Source organism: Colletes latitarsis, chromosome 6 (assembly GCF_051014445.1).
Source record: "Colletes latitarsis isolate SP2378_abdomen chromosome 6, iyColLati1, whole genome shotgun sequence".
Taxonomy (NCBI): Eukaryota; Metazoa; Arthropoda; class Insecta; order Hymenoptera; family Colletidae; genus Colletes; species Colletes latitarsis.
The window spans coordinates 9,738,951-9,751,201 of NC_135139.1; the positions used below are offsets into that span (position 1 = coordinate 9,738,951).

General features: G+C 39.9%; 1 protein-coding gene across 3 annotated transcripts in view; it reads left to right on the forward strand.

Annotated features, from left to right (window-relative positions):
• The window catches only part of LOC143343015 (semaphorin-1A), a 455,004-nt gene that overhangs the window by 39,464 nt on the left and 403,289 nt on the right, over positions 1–12,251 (forward strand). For all 3 annotated transcript variants that reach the window (XM_076767469.1, XM_076767471.1, XM_076767470.1), the window contains exon 2: positions 7,046–7,225. In XM_076767469.1, coding sequence (XP_076623584.1) covers positions 7,129–7,225 — 97 coding nt within the window. In that variant the 5' untranslated portion in view covers positions 7,046–7,128. The remainder of the gene's footprint in view (positions 1–7,045; positions 7,226–12,251) is intronic.

Sequence of the window (12,251 nt, forward strand, 5' to 3'; positions counted from 1 at the left end):
TCTAAAACGTGGAACGCTAATTGGCTTGTAATAAGTCTATTAAGCACTCGGGGTTTATACCGGCGCTTGTTAAATTTTTTTTCTTCCTCGACCCTTTTTCATAAGACGAAATTATTAACGATTACCAGTTTTATAAAATCTATACTACGAACTCGGGGCAGCGGGAATTTTAAAAATTAAAGGACCACTCCTGATGAATAATAAAACAGTGAAAACCAGATTTTATATTTTTCAAAATCGATTACGCCTCCAGAGACTTCTAACGCAATATCATCGGAGGACCGTTAAAAGGATATCGCGCTTCTCGCTTCTGAGAACGCGTAGAAATTTAAAAAATTTTCAAACGTTCTCGACATTGCACCGAAACTTTTGAGCGTCGCGGTGTAGATGGTCATAAACACGTCGACGAGTCGTCGGGGATAGCCCAAACGCGGGGGCGTGCGTATCGCGGATTCATGGCCGATATATTCATAGAATAAGTATTGTTCCGGGGTCGCGTGGAAGGGAAATAAAAATGGATTGCCTCGGTGCAGTGAACTCTTGATGCGCGCGTCAGACTTTGCCGATTTATCGACGCGATAAATTTGCGATAGACTCGTAGGAATGTGTTCTCGATACGATCGGCGGTGTAAACGCACCGCTAAAAATAGAAAAGTTGAGGTGTTGCGCAGGTACGAAAGGGCGGGGGAGAGGGGGGAGAGGGAAAAAGTAGCAAAAAGGATGGGAAAGAAAGAGCCGGGTATAGGTGAACGCCTCTTTGAAAGGCGCGTTGGTACGAAACAAACGATCACGGTAGAAAATCGTCGAGGATTTCACCAGGCTGGAAATCGCGAGCAAGACGAGAGCGCGCGCGCCTACTGTTTTTGCTTTGATCCTCGGCTCGTTGAACGGTGAGCGATCGGCCTAGAATTATCCACGGTCCGAGCAGCCATGTCGGTCTCGCGGCCGTTGCTATTGCTGCTGTTGCTTTTACTCGACCACTGTACGCACAAAGCGCATGGATAATTAGACGGGGCGTGCTGGTGTTGCCCGCGAATCCACTCCTGTGCCACCTGGTTCTTTTTCTCTCGACGACGCCCCGCGAATTTTCTCTTATTTCCCAGCGCTGGAACGCGCCAATCGGTTACAGATAACGCCAATAATGCAGCCCCAGAGATCGTATCGCGCCTGAATTACGTTTAATCCTCGTTTCGAAACCGCGCTCGTGGCTACTATTTTCGTCGCCATTGCGATCCCGGGCGGTCTGTTGTAGAATAGTGCACGCCATCTTTGTTTTTCGAGAGGTTGCACCACCCAGTAGCTGCAACGAAAGATTTAGGAATCACTTCCTTGTAATTTCACTGTACTATTGAGTACCATAGTGTTTTAATGAAATCAAGTATTGACGAATGACTCGTTTTTTGGATCGATGGCTCCTGAACACGGGATCGTAAAATGACGCGGGTTCGAGACGAAGGATAATTTTGTCCGTTCTCGGAAGTCGTATGTTCGATTACTTTGACACGACGAAAGTACTCGTTCAGCTCTTACGTGTCGTCGTCGGGAAAATGTCCTCTCGCTCTGGGGGGTCTGTTTGCCTGATTTTACAATCTCTGCTCCTCCGTTTGGTTTTTTCTTTTCGATCGAAGACGGCGATCCGATGGGGAAAATTAAATTGATCTTTTTATCGGGGCGAGGTTTTCCGAAGCGATCGAGGGAGCAGTAGCTGGGCGGGTCGTAACGACGCGATGGCTCGTGACTTGTCTGACGTAAGAGAAAGTCTCGTTTCGTTGCAGCTACCACGGGGAATCGGAAACCGACGGTGACGATGCTGGAGGGAAGTGACTCTCGATCTACAGCTCGTCTCGTACCTTGAAAGTAGGGCGAGCCACGCCTAAGAGCGGCTCGCTGGATGCGTACCTTGGCGAACACTTTGTCCGTGTTGCGCTGCGCGTTTTACCGGTTTTCGAGAGTTCCCCCGGGAACGCGTGCAACGTTTTCGGTGAATTTATTATCGCGTCTGGCTAAAAACTCCCGAGGCTGCAACCAACGGGAACTCGCGAACGAAACTGTCGACATTTTTAAATAGTTACGAAATAACAAGATTCTATTTACCATCGTTTTTTATACTCCCAACAAATTATAAAATGATGCGTATTTCCTGCAATTTTTATTCGTTAGGAAATGTATGTATTTCAAGTATTTCAAGTTTACTTAAAGCTGGGTCCAAACTATTTTTCGTAAGAAAAGAAATTATGTACATAGATATTTTTATATCAAGTATAGGATAAAAGATATTTATTTTTTCAGTGGAAATTGATATATTTTTTGGGTAATTTATAATAATAAACAGACAATATTATAATGTCGAAATACAGGCTGTTCGGCCACCCCTTTAATGGGAGATTTTAGAGGGCAAAATAAGACGAAAATCAAGAATATCAATTTCTTGACTAAGGCTTCGTTAAAAAATTATTAAAAAATTAAATTAAAAAATTTCAAATCATTCTGAAAAAATTATTTTTAGTTGCGGGGGTCAATTACAATCATTTTTGGTCAACAGACATACCCCCGAAATCCTACTCAGTTTCGAGAAAAAAATTCCTTACCGAAAATATAAATTCTGGCCAGAAATGTCTGCCCGAATTTTCATGCGAATCTTTAAAACGTCATAACTTCTGAACGGATTGGACGATTTTAATGTTTAAAAAAGCAAACTACGCGTATTTTGACGGAGAATATGCACAAATTGCAAAAATGTTCGAAAAGTTGGTCCTTGATCCCGCAAAATGAGAAAAACCCCATAAAAATGGTCCAATTTTCAAACAGCCATAACTCCTACAATTGTGAATATACTTCATTGAAATTTTGGGGAGAACTAGAGTTCATGGATACCTACAAAAAAGTATTAGACAACTTTTCTGTAGGGCGTTAAACAAAATTACTAAAAATGAAAAAGTAATTTTTAAGAAAAATCGACAGGGGGTAGGTGCCTAAATTTTTCGACGGAAAAAAAAATTTTTAATTAATTCTAAAAAAATTATTTTCGGTTCCGGGGGTCAATTACAATCATTTTTGGTGAATACACGTACCCCCGAAATCCTATTCATTTTCCAGAAAAAAATTCGAGGAGGTGAGAAATTTTTCGACAAAATTAAAAAATTTCAAATCGTTCCAAAAAAATTATTTTTGGTTGAAGGGGTCAATTATAATCATTTTTGGTTAATAGACATACTCCCGAAATCCTACCCAGTTTCGAGAAAAAAATTCAGTACGGGCGGAACTTTAAACGTTAATAACTTTTTAACGAGGCGTCCATCAACAAATTGGTATTTTTTATTTTCGTCCTATTTTGGCCTCTAGAATCTCTCATTAAAATTTCCCCAGGGGTGGCCCAATACCCTGTATAAACATACAAAATAAAAATTTGAAATACAAAGTGAAATTATTTCATATTATGCCTTGGTTTGTCGAAATAAATATATTTTATTCGCCAAAATTTAATTTCCTATTTAAAATATCATTTTAGACCATCTATGTTGAATCTATTATTCGAAATGTTACAATAAGTTTGTATTCATTATATTTTTTTTTATATTTATTAGCAAAGTATTAGTCAGTATCGTTGAAATAGAATAATACTCATACCAAAATTTAGCTTCTTATTTAAAATATCATTTTATACCAATCATGTAGCATCTATTGTTCCAAATATTAGAATAAGTTTCTATTCATTATATTTTTTTTTATATTTATTAACAAAGTACGGGTGTCAGCACCATTCAAAAGGAATAATACTTCCAACTGACTTTATTTATGTTGTAACATAATAGCGTATGAAATATTTTTTCTTAAAATTTTTTCCAACTCTACTATCGTTATATTACGGCAGACAATAAAAAGCGCACACTCGGAAGCGTCATAATAAAGCCACCCACTAACGATTCTCGTTCACAAATTCCAATCCATTAGAATGACCAGTAATTGTTCGTCGAGCGACACGTAACATTTTTCCAATTTCCATTCGTATCGAAAATTTTTTTTATGTCTACGTATGAAACTAGAATATTAACGTTGTACACGTGTAATACAATCTGACTTTAAGGACTCGTCTATCGTATGACTGTAACTTTTAAACGTTTAAAAATATTCCTAATAATTAATGGCAAGGTTTGTTTGATATAATTTTGATGATACATTTGTTCTGGAAAATAATTACGTGAGTATTATTGTTATCTGCTCGTTTCCGTAACTCGTTCCTCCGATTTCATTTTGTTTCTATGTAGGTACAAGATAAGAGACATTACTGAGATATTTAAATATTTAGCAAACATTAGTTTTCCAGATGTTTGAGACGATAAAAGAGAGTGGTAGTTTGTGTGTCACGTGAATTAGCCAAATTCGCTTGGCACAGTTTCAGCTTGCGATTCTTTATTAAAAGAGCACGAGGCAGATCTTTTATCGAAACGAGAAAAAAACAGGCGATAAAACATGGTTTATAGAGGTGAAATCATTGGTCTAAACGAGAGTGACGACCATTAATCATTTAGAACGTTGATCGGCACTCGGGAAAAGTACTGTCTATTAGAGATCTTCCATTATTCGGAAAAGAGTGAATGAATATTTCAAAACTAATAATTGTTCTGTCGATTCAAGTAATTTTTTTACTCTAAATGTATTTATTCAGAACTTAAAATATAATATACAAATGCAAAAATTTCATTAATTTCTAGTAAGTAATATTTACACAATTTCGAGATGAAAAGCGACAGTGAAGTCAGCGATATTATGGTCGAGGACATCTCCCTAAAAGTATTTCGTTCGCTAAAGCTAAAAAAAGCCCTCTAACTCGAAAGTGCAAAGTTTGCTGCTAGGAACAAAAAACCCAACGAAACTACTTGGAAATGCAACAAACGTCTCGTTCCGTTCCACTTTAAATTTTATCATTTACGTACAAAATTATTAATACACGTCTGTCGAGAATTTACATAGAAATGACTTTTTGGCGCGAAACCCTGTTACGAATTTACTGCCGTTTGGTTACGTCCATGGATCAATTCCATATTAATTCTTTAAATATCGGTGCACCAAAACTTTTATACGTTTCATCGTGCTGGCTATTTTTCTATCTGGAGTCACGGTTAAATTGAATTTGAGACTCTTGATCTTTACGTTCGAGCGAAGAAATCTAATTATACTAATACGATTTGAATGAGACGAGAGTTAGAAGAGAAGGCATGGTTATCGATTCGTTTCGCGGATCGACGTTGAATCCTTCCGCGCATTTCGAGGCGCGACACGAACAACGACAATGGTAAACGACGGCTGCGACGACGAGGCTGAATTTTAAGCGTCCGGGACGCGCGGAAGGCGAGCAGAATTAAGTTCTACGTTTTGCGCGCGTAGAAGATGCCGGCAGGGTGGTTAGCCCGATGTTAGATATGCAGCCCGATTCGACTATGGCCTTTATGTACGTGTACATCCGATTTTCCACCTAATCGCGAGCGTATTCGAAGTCATAGCGGTAGTCTGCTGCGAAACAGGCGGACAAATAGAAGCTCCAGCTGGCGACCTCTCTGCATAATGCATACCATCGTCGTCGCACTCGTTCTGCACGGCTCGTCGGTGTCCTGCGTTCTCTTCGTTAGCCTGTTATCTTACCTGGTACCTTCTTGACTATCTTCTTTCTTCTGTGCGTCCCTATCTCGTTCTGGCAGACCGTGGCGAGCCTGTGCAAGAAATCGCGCGTGTATTAGTTCTCCGCGAAAAACGAACAGAAGAGACGCTTCTGCTTCTGCTTGCGTACCGCTTGTTAAGAACTGGAGAGATTTCAGAAATGTCTGCATCTTTAACGCGATCACGCGCGAAACTTTTTTCCCCGTCCGGCGAGAAAAGGCTTCCCAGGACCCTTGGAACGTCGTCGAATTCTGAGAAATGTATTGTGCGTCCACGAGAATGTGGCTAGCGAAAGGAATGCGGGTTCGATTGGTTCCCCGCTCTGGGTGGATGGAGCTAACGAAGCACTGCTTAGCCAACTTCTCACGAACGCACAATAGTTGGTTTCAACCGATAGACCCGGTAGACGCTGATCAATTTGACCGAGTAAGGAACAAACCGATAATTGCTGACATCGTCGGCTTCCCAGGACCCTTGGAACGTCGTCGAATGCAACGAACTGATACTCGAATTCTGAGAAATGTATTGTGCGTCCACGAGAAGGTGGCTAGCGAAAGAAATGCGGGTTCGATTGGTTCCCCGCTCTGGGTGGATGGAACTAACGAAGCACTGCTTAGCCAACTTCTAACGAACGCACAATAGTTGGTTTCAACCGATAGACCCGATAGATGCTAATCAATTTGACAAAGCAATAATTGCTGACATCGTCAAGTTTCTTTCTATAGTGAGACACCCACACGTAGCGATAGGTGATACGGTTTAAAAAGTTGCATATTATACGCGATTCTATTCAGGTTGTAATTACTCGCACCGCAATGTAATTGGACTTTATTCTAATGCGTCGACTCAGTTCGATCTTCTTTCAATAGACGCTGAACAATCGAACCGGAGCAGAAGAATGCAGTGACAATAGCTTGTTAACTATCATCTAAGCATCTTTTTTTTATAGTGAAACTCTGTGCCAAACGTCAGGTGACTGTTCTTCAAGATAGCATTTTTAATGATCATTGAAATAGGTATTGCGATAACTAACACCTTAGTGCAATTCAATACTGTAATAAATGTGTCGACAGACGCTAAATAACTTAACACTTCTGAAGTTTTCGTATATTATTTGATAAGTTGCATTTTAAACAAAATTAATGCATGAAATTTCTTCTGTCAGTGAGAAGTAAATTCTTCTGATAATTGGAATGTCGTGGGGTGTTGAATCCCCCATGTAATAACTGATACAGCGTGTAATTGCGTTGAATTCTAAGAAATTGTATGGTGGTGACATCACAGCTACCGAGAGAAATTTTATTAAAGATTGCAGTTACATAATTTTGTACGACTGTACACGTCGAAGGGTCAATTGCAATTTATTGATGGTAATTTTATTTTTTTTTAGGAATGACGATCGGAGCGGCGATGACGAGGATCGACAGCTACCGCTGATTCATAAGATACCCTGCAGGGCCATTCGCATCCAAAATGAGCACATCGCTGCGAATTTTGGCGCTAATCAGCTTAGCTGCGCAGAACGTGGCTTGGCCGCAAGATCCCGTTCCTAGGCTGCACGTCAAACACCGTGAGTAACGATCAAAGCAAAAATATTGCATTACGCTGACCTGTGCGCGATACGTAGAGTGTTCCTAAACTATTTGATGCAACTTTGCTGGCGTGTGTTTTACTAACAGAATTATTTAATGAAACAATCTCGGATAAACGATTATTTCCTTTTACTGTTACCTTCCGAATACACATGTTGAATCTGTAAATATTTAAACAGTAGATATCGAAAAACGACACTGAAGATAGTACAATTTATCAATCAAGGAGACTTGACAAACAATTCTAAACAATTCCAAATAGGTCTAACATTAATTAGTCTAGGAACACCCTGTACAAAAGAATTAATTTCTAGAAATTAGTAAATTGGAATAAAAGCTTTTCTCGATTGTTTCATATTTTTCGAAGAAATAGGTTTAAGAATTGAAGACTTTTTGCTTGAATAGATTTGTTTCGAACTATTCCAATTTCGTCAAAATAAGTCGTATAGCAATCTTCCAAATATTTAACAAATTTATTAAAAACTCCCTTAGAAATTGATTTAAAAAATTATGACCTAACGATCACAAGTGTTGGAACTTAAATTAACACGATTGGTTTTGATTAAAATACATAATGAAGTTTTAACTTACGTGTTCTTTACAACACAAAATACTCAATACAGTAAAATTGATCATAGATCTAGAATAAGTTTGAAACGTTTTTCATTATTATTCCTTACAGAACGTTTCTCGTTCGATGTGAAATAAAACAGCAAAAAAACTTGAAACATCAATTTTTAAGAGGTCATTGTAAAAGGAAAGTTTTAATCTTTAAATTTACGGTAGTTTAAGTTGCGTAAAAAATGTTTTGAACTTTTGGGAGTCGTTTGAATTTAAAACATATTTTAGACTAAAGCCGTTTTCGCGTTCTCACCCGGTTTCTAGTGTAAAAGAATCTTTGAGCAAATTCAACTTGGCGATAGGAAAATGGAGGATTCAACTCAGGAAAACCATTGTACGACTTGTTTTCACAAAGTTACGATAGTTTTAAGTATAATATCAAGTAATATACTTTTTTGCCTCCTCGAAAGACTCATTTACGTCATTTAAAATAATTTTGTACCTTTCTCGTACTCTCGTAGAAAAGCTTTTACCCTGCAAGCGGGGAATTACATTGTGTTTTTAAGACGTACGAACACGTTCAACATTGACGTGCCTTATTTTAACCATGAAATCATTTTCTCGGTAAAACGTACGTCCCATGATAACTGGCTTCGCGAACGTTGAGAAATCCGTGTTTTTACCGCGCGGATATCAATCTTTATTCGTTAGATTAAGGTCTCGACGTTCGATCATTAGGCCCCGCTAAGTCAAGCTCTATACACTTACGTACGGAAAATTATACTGTTGTTAACTTTTTCCAACGGTAATTTGTTCCATTTAGAAAGCGAGCCGCGTCACGAGACAAAAAGACACTCGTGTCCCGAGATGAAAGAAATCGAAGAAATTTTCAGCGTCCCGCATTTTTGCACCGTCACTTAATGATAATGTGTCACTAAATTTGGTTCGTCGTTGGCTTTCGCGTGAGAGAATTTAATAAAACGGGGACACGTTCTCGCCATGCTATTTTATAGATGTATTGGATTACCAAATTGCTTCTGGCTGAGCGTTTTAGAACATATGCGAACATTGAATTAAGATTAATATAATTAGTCGATCGAGAGCTAGCAGCCACATTTTATGCAACCGCGTATTCATTTTACTCGATTAACTTTGATACTCGATATAGCCGTCGAATAATCGCGTTGCATTTACTCAAATCCATTGAAACGTTCAATTCTTTGTTAACATTTTCGTTTATAATACAGCGTATTAAAAAGTAATTCATTCTGAAATTGGCCAAATATAATTTCATTGTTGACGTTTTAATTTGAAAACATTTCTGGAAAACTGCCAGTCGACGCGATGAACGTTTATCGAGGTAAAAATCCGAACTTTTAACGAGGAGTTGCTTCGTTCCGATGATTCCATGACGTCAAACTGCACGAAGTTAATTTCGTCGATTAATGGCTGCGTTTCCTGCTCTTGGAGGCCCATTGAATTCGTTCCGCCTCATTACTGTATGATACGCGACAGACTATGGGGAACAATACGGCACATTTCACGCCAAGTTTGATAAGAAAAGGTAACCCCGAACTTGATTTATTCGTCTCCTTTGTTCCATCGGCCATCTTTCGTTCCCGAGAATCTAATCTTCGCGGGCGAACAAGTACTTGATAACGATAATCGTCGTTGAATTGACAGAAATTGAAATTTGGGCGCGAAGGTTGATTTTCCACGAAATTAGAACCGTGGCACACTTTGGGCCACACAGGCGTTACCAAAATTAATCGATCCCAGCCACTCAAAGGGTTAACGTTAAATAAACTTCTTGAAAGTTTTCCGAAACAAAGAACAGTGAATTCGCCTCTGTTGTTAAACGTCTAATCGCTAGCCTGCATTACTCTACGAGATAACGACAACCGCTATTGAATCGATGGTAATAAAATTTATCCAGCGCGCGTTTCAAGACTGATTTTCCGCGTCGACGTTGAAATGGTGGAACTCTTTCGGTTCTGTTATTTGCACGGTAGCTTGCTCGGGAACAATAATGCGCCGTTTCGTGGGAATTCGCCGATAAGGAAAAAGTTAGTTCGTTTCACGGTCGTTTCGACTCGTTTTCACGCTGCGCGCCTTCGCGAGGGAAATGTAATTTCCTTCGGGGCGTAGGAGGTGGCAAGATAAAGAAATGCGGCGATAGAAAAGGCGAGGTCCGCGCTGGAGTTAGAAGCACAGTATTGTCTCGTTATAAGTCTTCGTTCGTATCTCGCTGTAAGCAATCTCTCCATCCCCTCCACTCCTTTCGTACTTCACGCGGATGATATTTTGTGTCGAAAAACAGGACGTGACAATGTTCTTTCTCACTTTGATGGTTTGAAAGGATGAAACAATCCTCCATTTTACGACCTTTCAAACCATCATGGTCAAAGTGAAGGAACACATTGTCACGTTTCATTTTCCGAAAGAGGATATCGTAATCGAACAGTCTGTTGCGCTCGTCCCGTGAAGTACGAAAATAGTGGAGGGGATAAAGAGTGCTTACAGCGAGACACGAACGACGACTTATAACGAGACAATACTGTAAAACGATCTGTGTGGAACTGTTGGGTACACTTTGCCTCGAAGAGGTTGGGAAAATGAAAGCTAGAGAGAGATAGAGAGAACTGTAGGTCGCAGAGCAGTCAATGACGTATATACACGTCGGTTTAGTCGGTCTCTCCTCGACGCTGTCGGCCGTATTCCGTGGATTCAAAGGCATTTCCGCGCGACGTGAGCACCCTTTCGACCGCACCTGTGGATTTGGCCGTCGTCGTTTTGTCGTGCAGGTGCCTGGCGCTAAGCACAACACGGCGTATCGGGGTTGCATGTGCGCCAGGGATACAGACCGGTCTCTCTGCCCCAGCCCAACCGTACAGACCGGGATAAATGTCGACGGGTCCCGCAGAAAAAGGGAACGGAAGGAAAAAGGAGGAACGCGAGGGAGCAGTACCGTAGGAAAGAACGAAGATAAATTAGACGCGACCGGATAAAGATTTCTATTATTGGTAGTCGCTTTTTCCTCCCAGCTTGCGATGCAAGAATAGAAATCGGAACGAACTTCGGAAATGGGGGACAGAAAAATTTGCTCGAGCTTCTTTGTGAAATTTCGTACGAATTGTTGACCACTTCGGGGATGAGAGACCATCTTGAAACGCTTTCGAACGGATAGTAATTTAGAAAATAGCATCGTTCCATTTATTAATCCAATATTCCTGAAATTAACGATCTTCACTGAGATTAACCCTTTGACGCACGATTTAATAATTGTTCAAACGTATACTATTTAATTTTGTTTAAATTTGAAAAATGGCTACGAAAAAGAATAGATTTGTCTTACGAATACCTCGTGAATGTAAACATGTGTTGATTTTAATGTACAGAGTGTTCGGTCACCCCTGGGAAAAATTTTAATGGTAGATTCTAGAGACCAAAATAAGACGAAAATCAAGAATATCAATTTGTTGATGAAGATTTCGTTATAAAGTTATTAACGTTTAAAGTTCCGCCTGTAGAACGGCAATTTGTCCACCTATTTGAATTTTTTTCTCGAAAATGTGTATGAATTCGGGGATATGTTTATTGACCAAAAATGATTGTAATTGACCCCTGCAATCAAAAATAATTTTTTTAGGACAATTTTAAATTTTGTAATTTTGTCGATTTTGTCCACCTACTTGAATTTTTTTCTCGAAAGTGCGTAGGATTTCGGGGGTATGTCTATTCACCAAAAATGATTTGAAATTTTTTAATTTAATTTCTCAATAACTTTTTAACGAAGCCTCAATCAAGAAATTGATATTCATGATTTTCGTCTTATTTTGGTTTTTAGAATCTCCCATTAAAATTTTTCCCAGGGGTGGCCGAACACCCTGTATGGGACTTGGCAACGAGTAAGTAGCCTTTGTAACGAGTCAGACTCGTGATTGTGCGGTAAGGGGTTAAAAAGAAGATATTCATTGAGTTACTTTGACTCGAAAGCGACAGAGAGAGAGAGGCTGTGGTACGTGGAAATAGAATTTAGGGTAAAATGGAGTCGAAAGCGAGAGAATGATAAGAGGATAGAAGAATGGGGGCGAAGGTGCAAGCGAGAGTTCAGTGAGTTTAACGACCTTTGGAAATCCGTGGGTGAATCTGCCTCGAAGCTTTTGACACGGATCAAATATTGGCGTGTGTCGTGTCGATCGACGCGGCCACCGCGCTGGTCCGCTTTGGTAAATCCTATTGAGTATTCAATTACGCCGGGAACGGCGGGGTACATACGTAGTTGGCTGGCTCTAGCTCGAATGAAATTGGACGGTCGTGTGGCGTACAAACCTACGGCACGCGATCATGCGCTCCCCGTGCTTTTGGATGCTTCGGACCAATTGTCTACAAATTATGGAAATACGTTTGGCGGCGATGCGCCGGCACAGACAGAAGATAGAT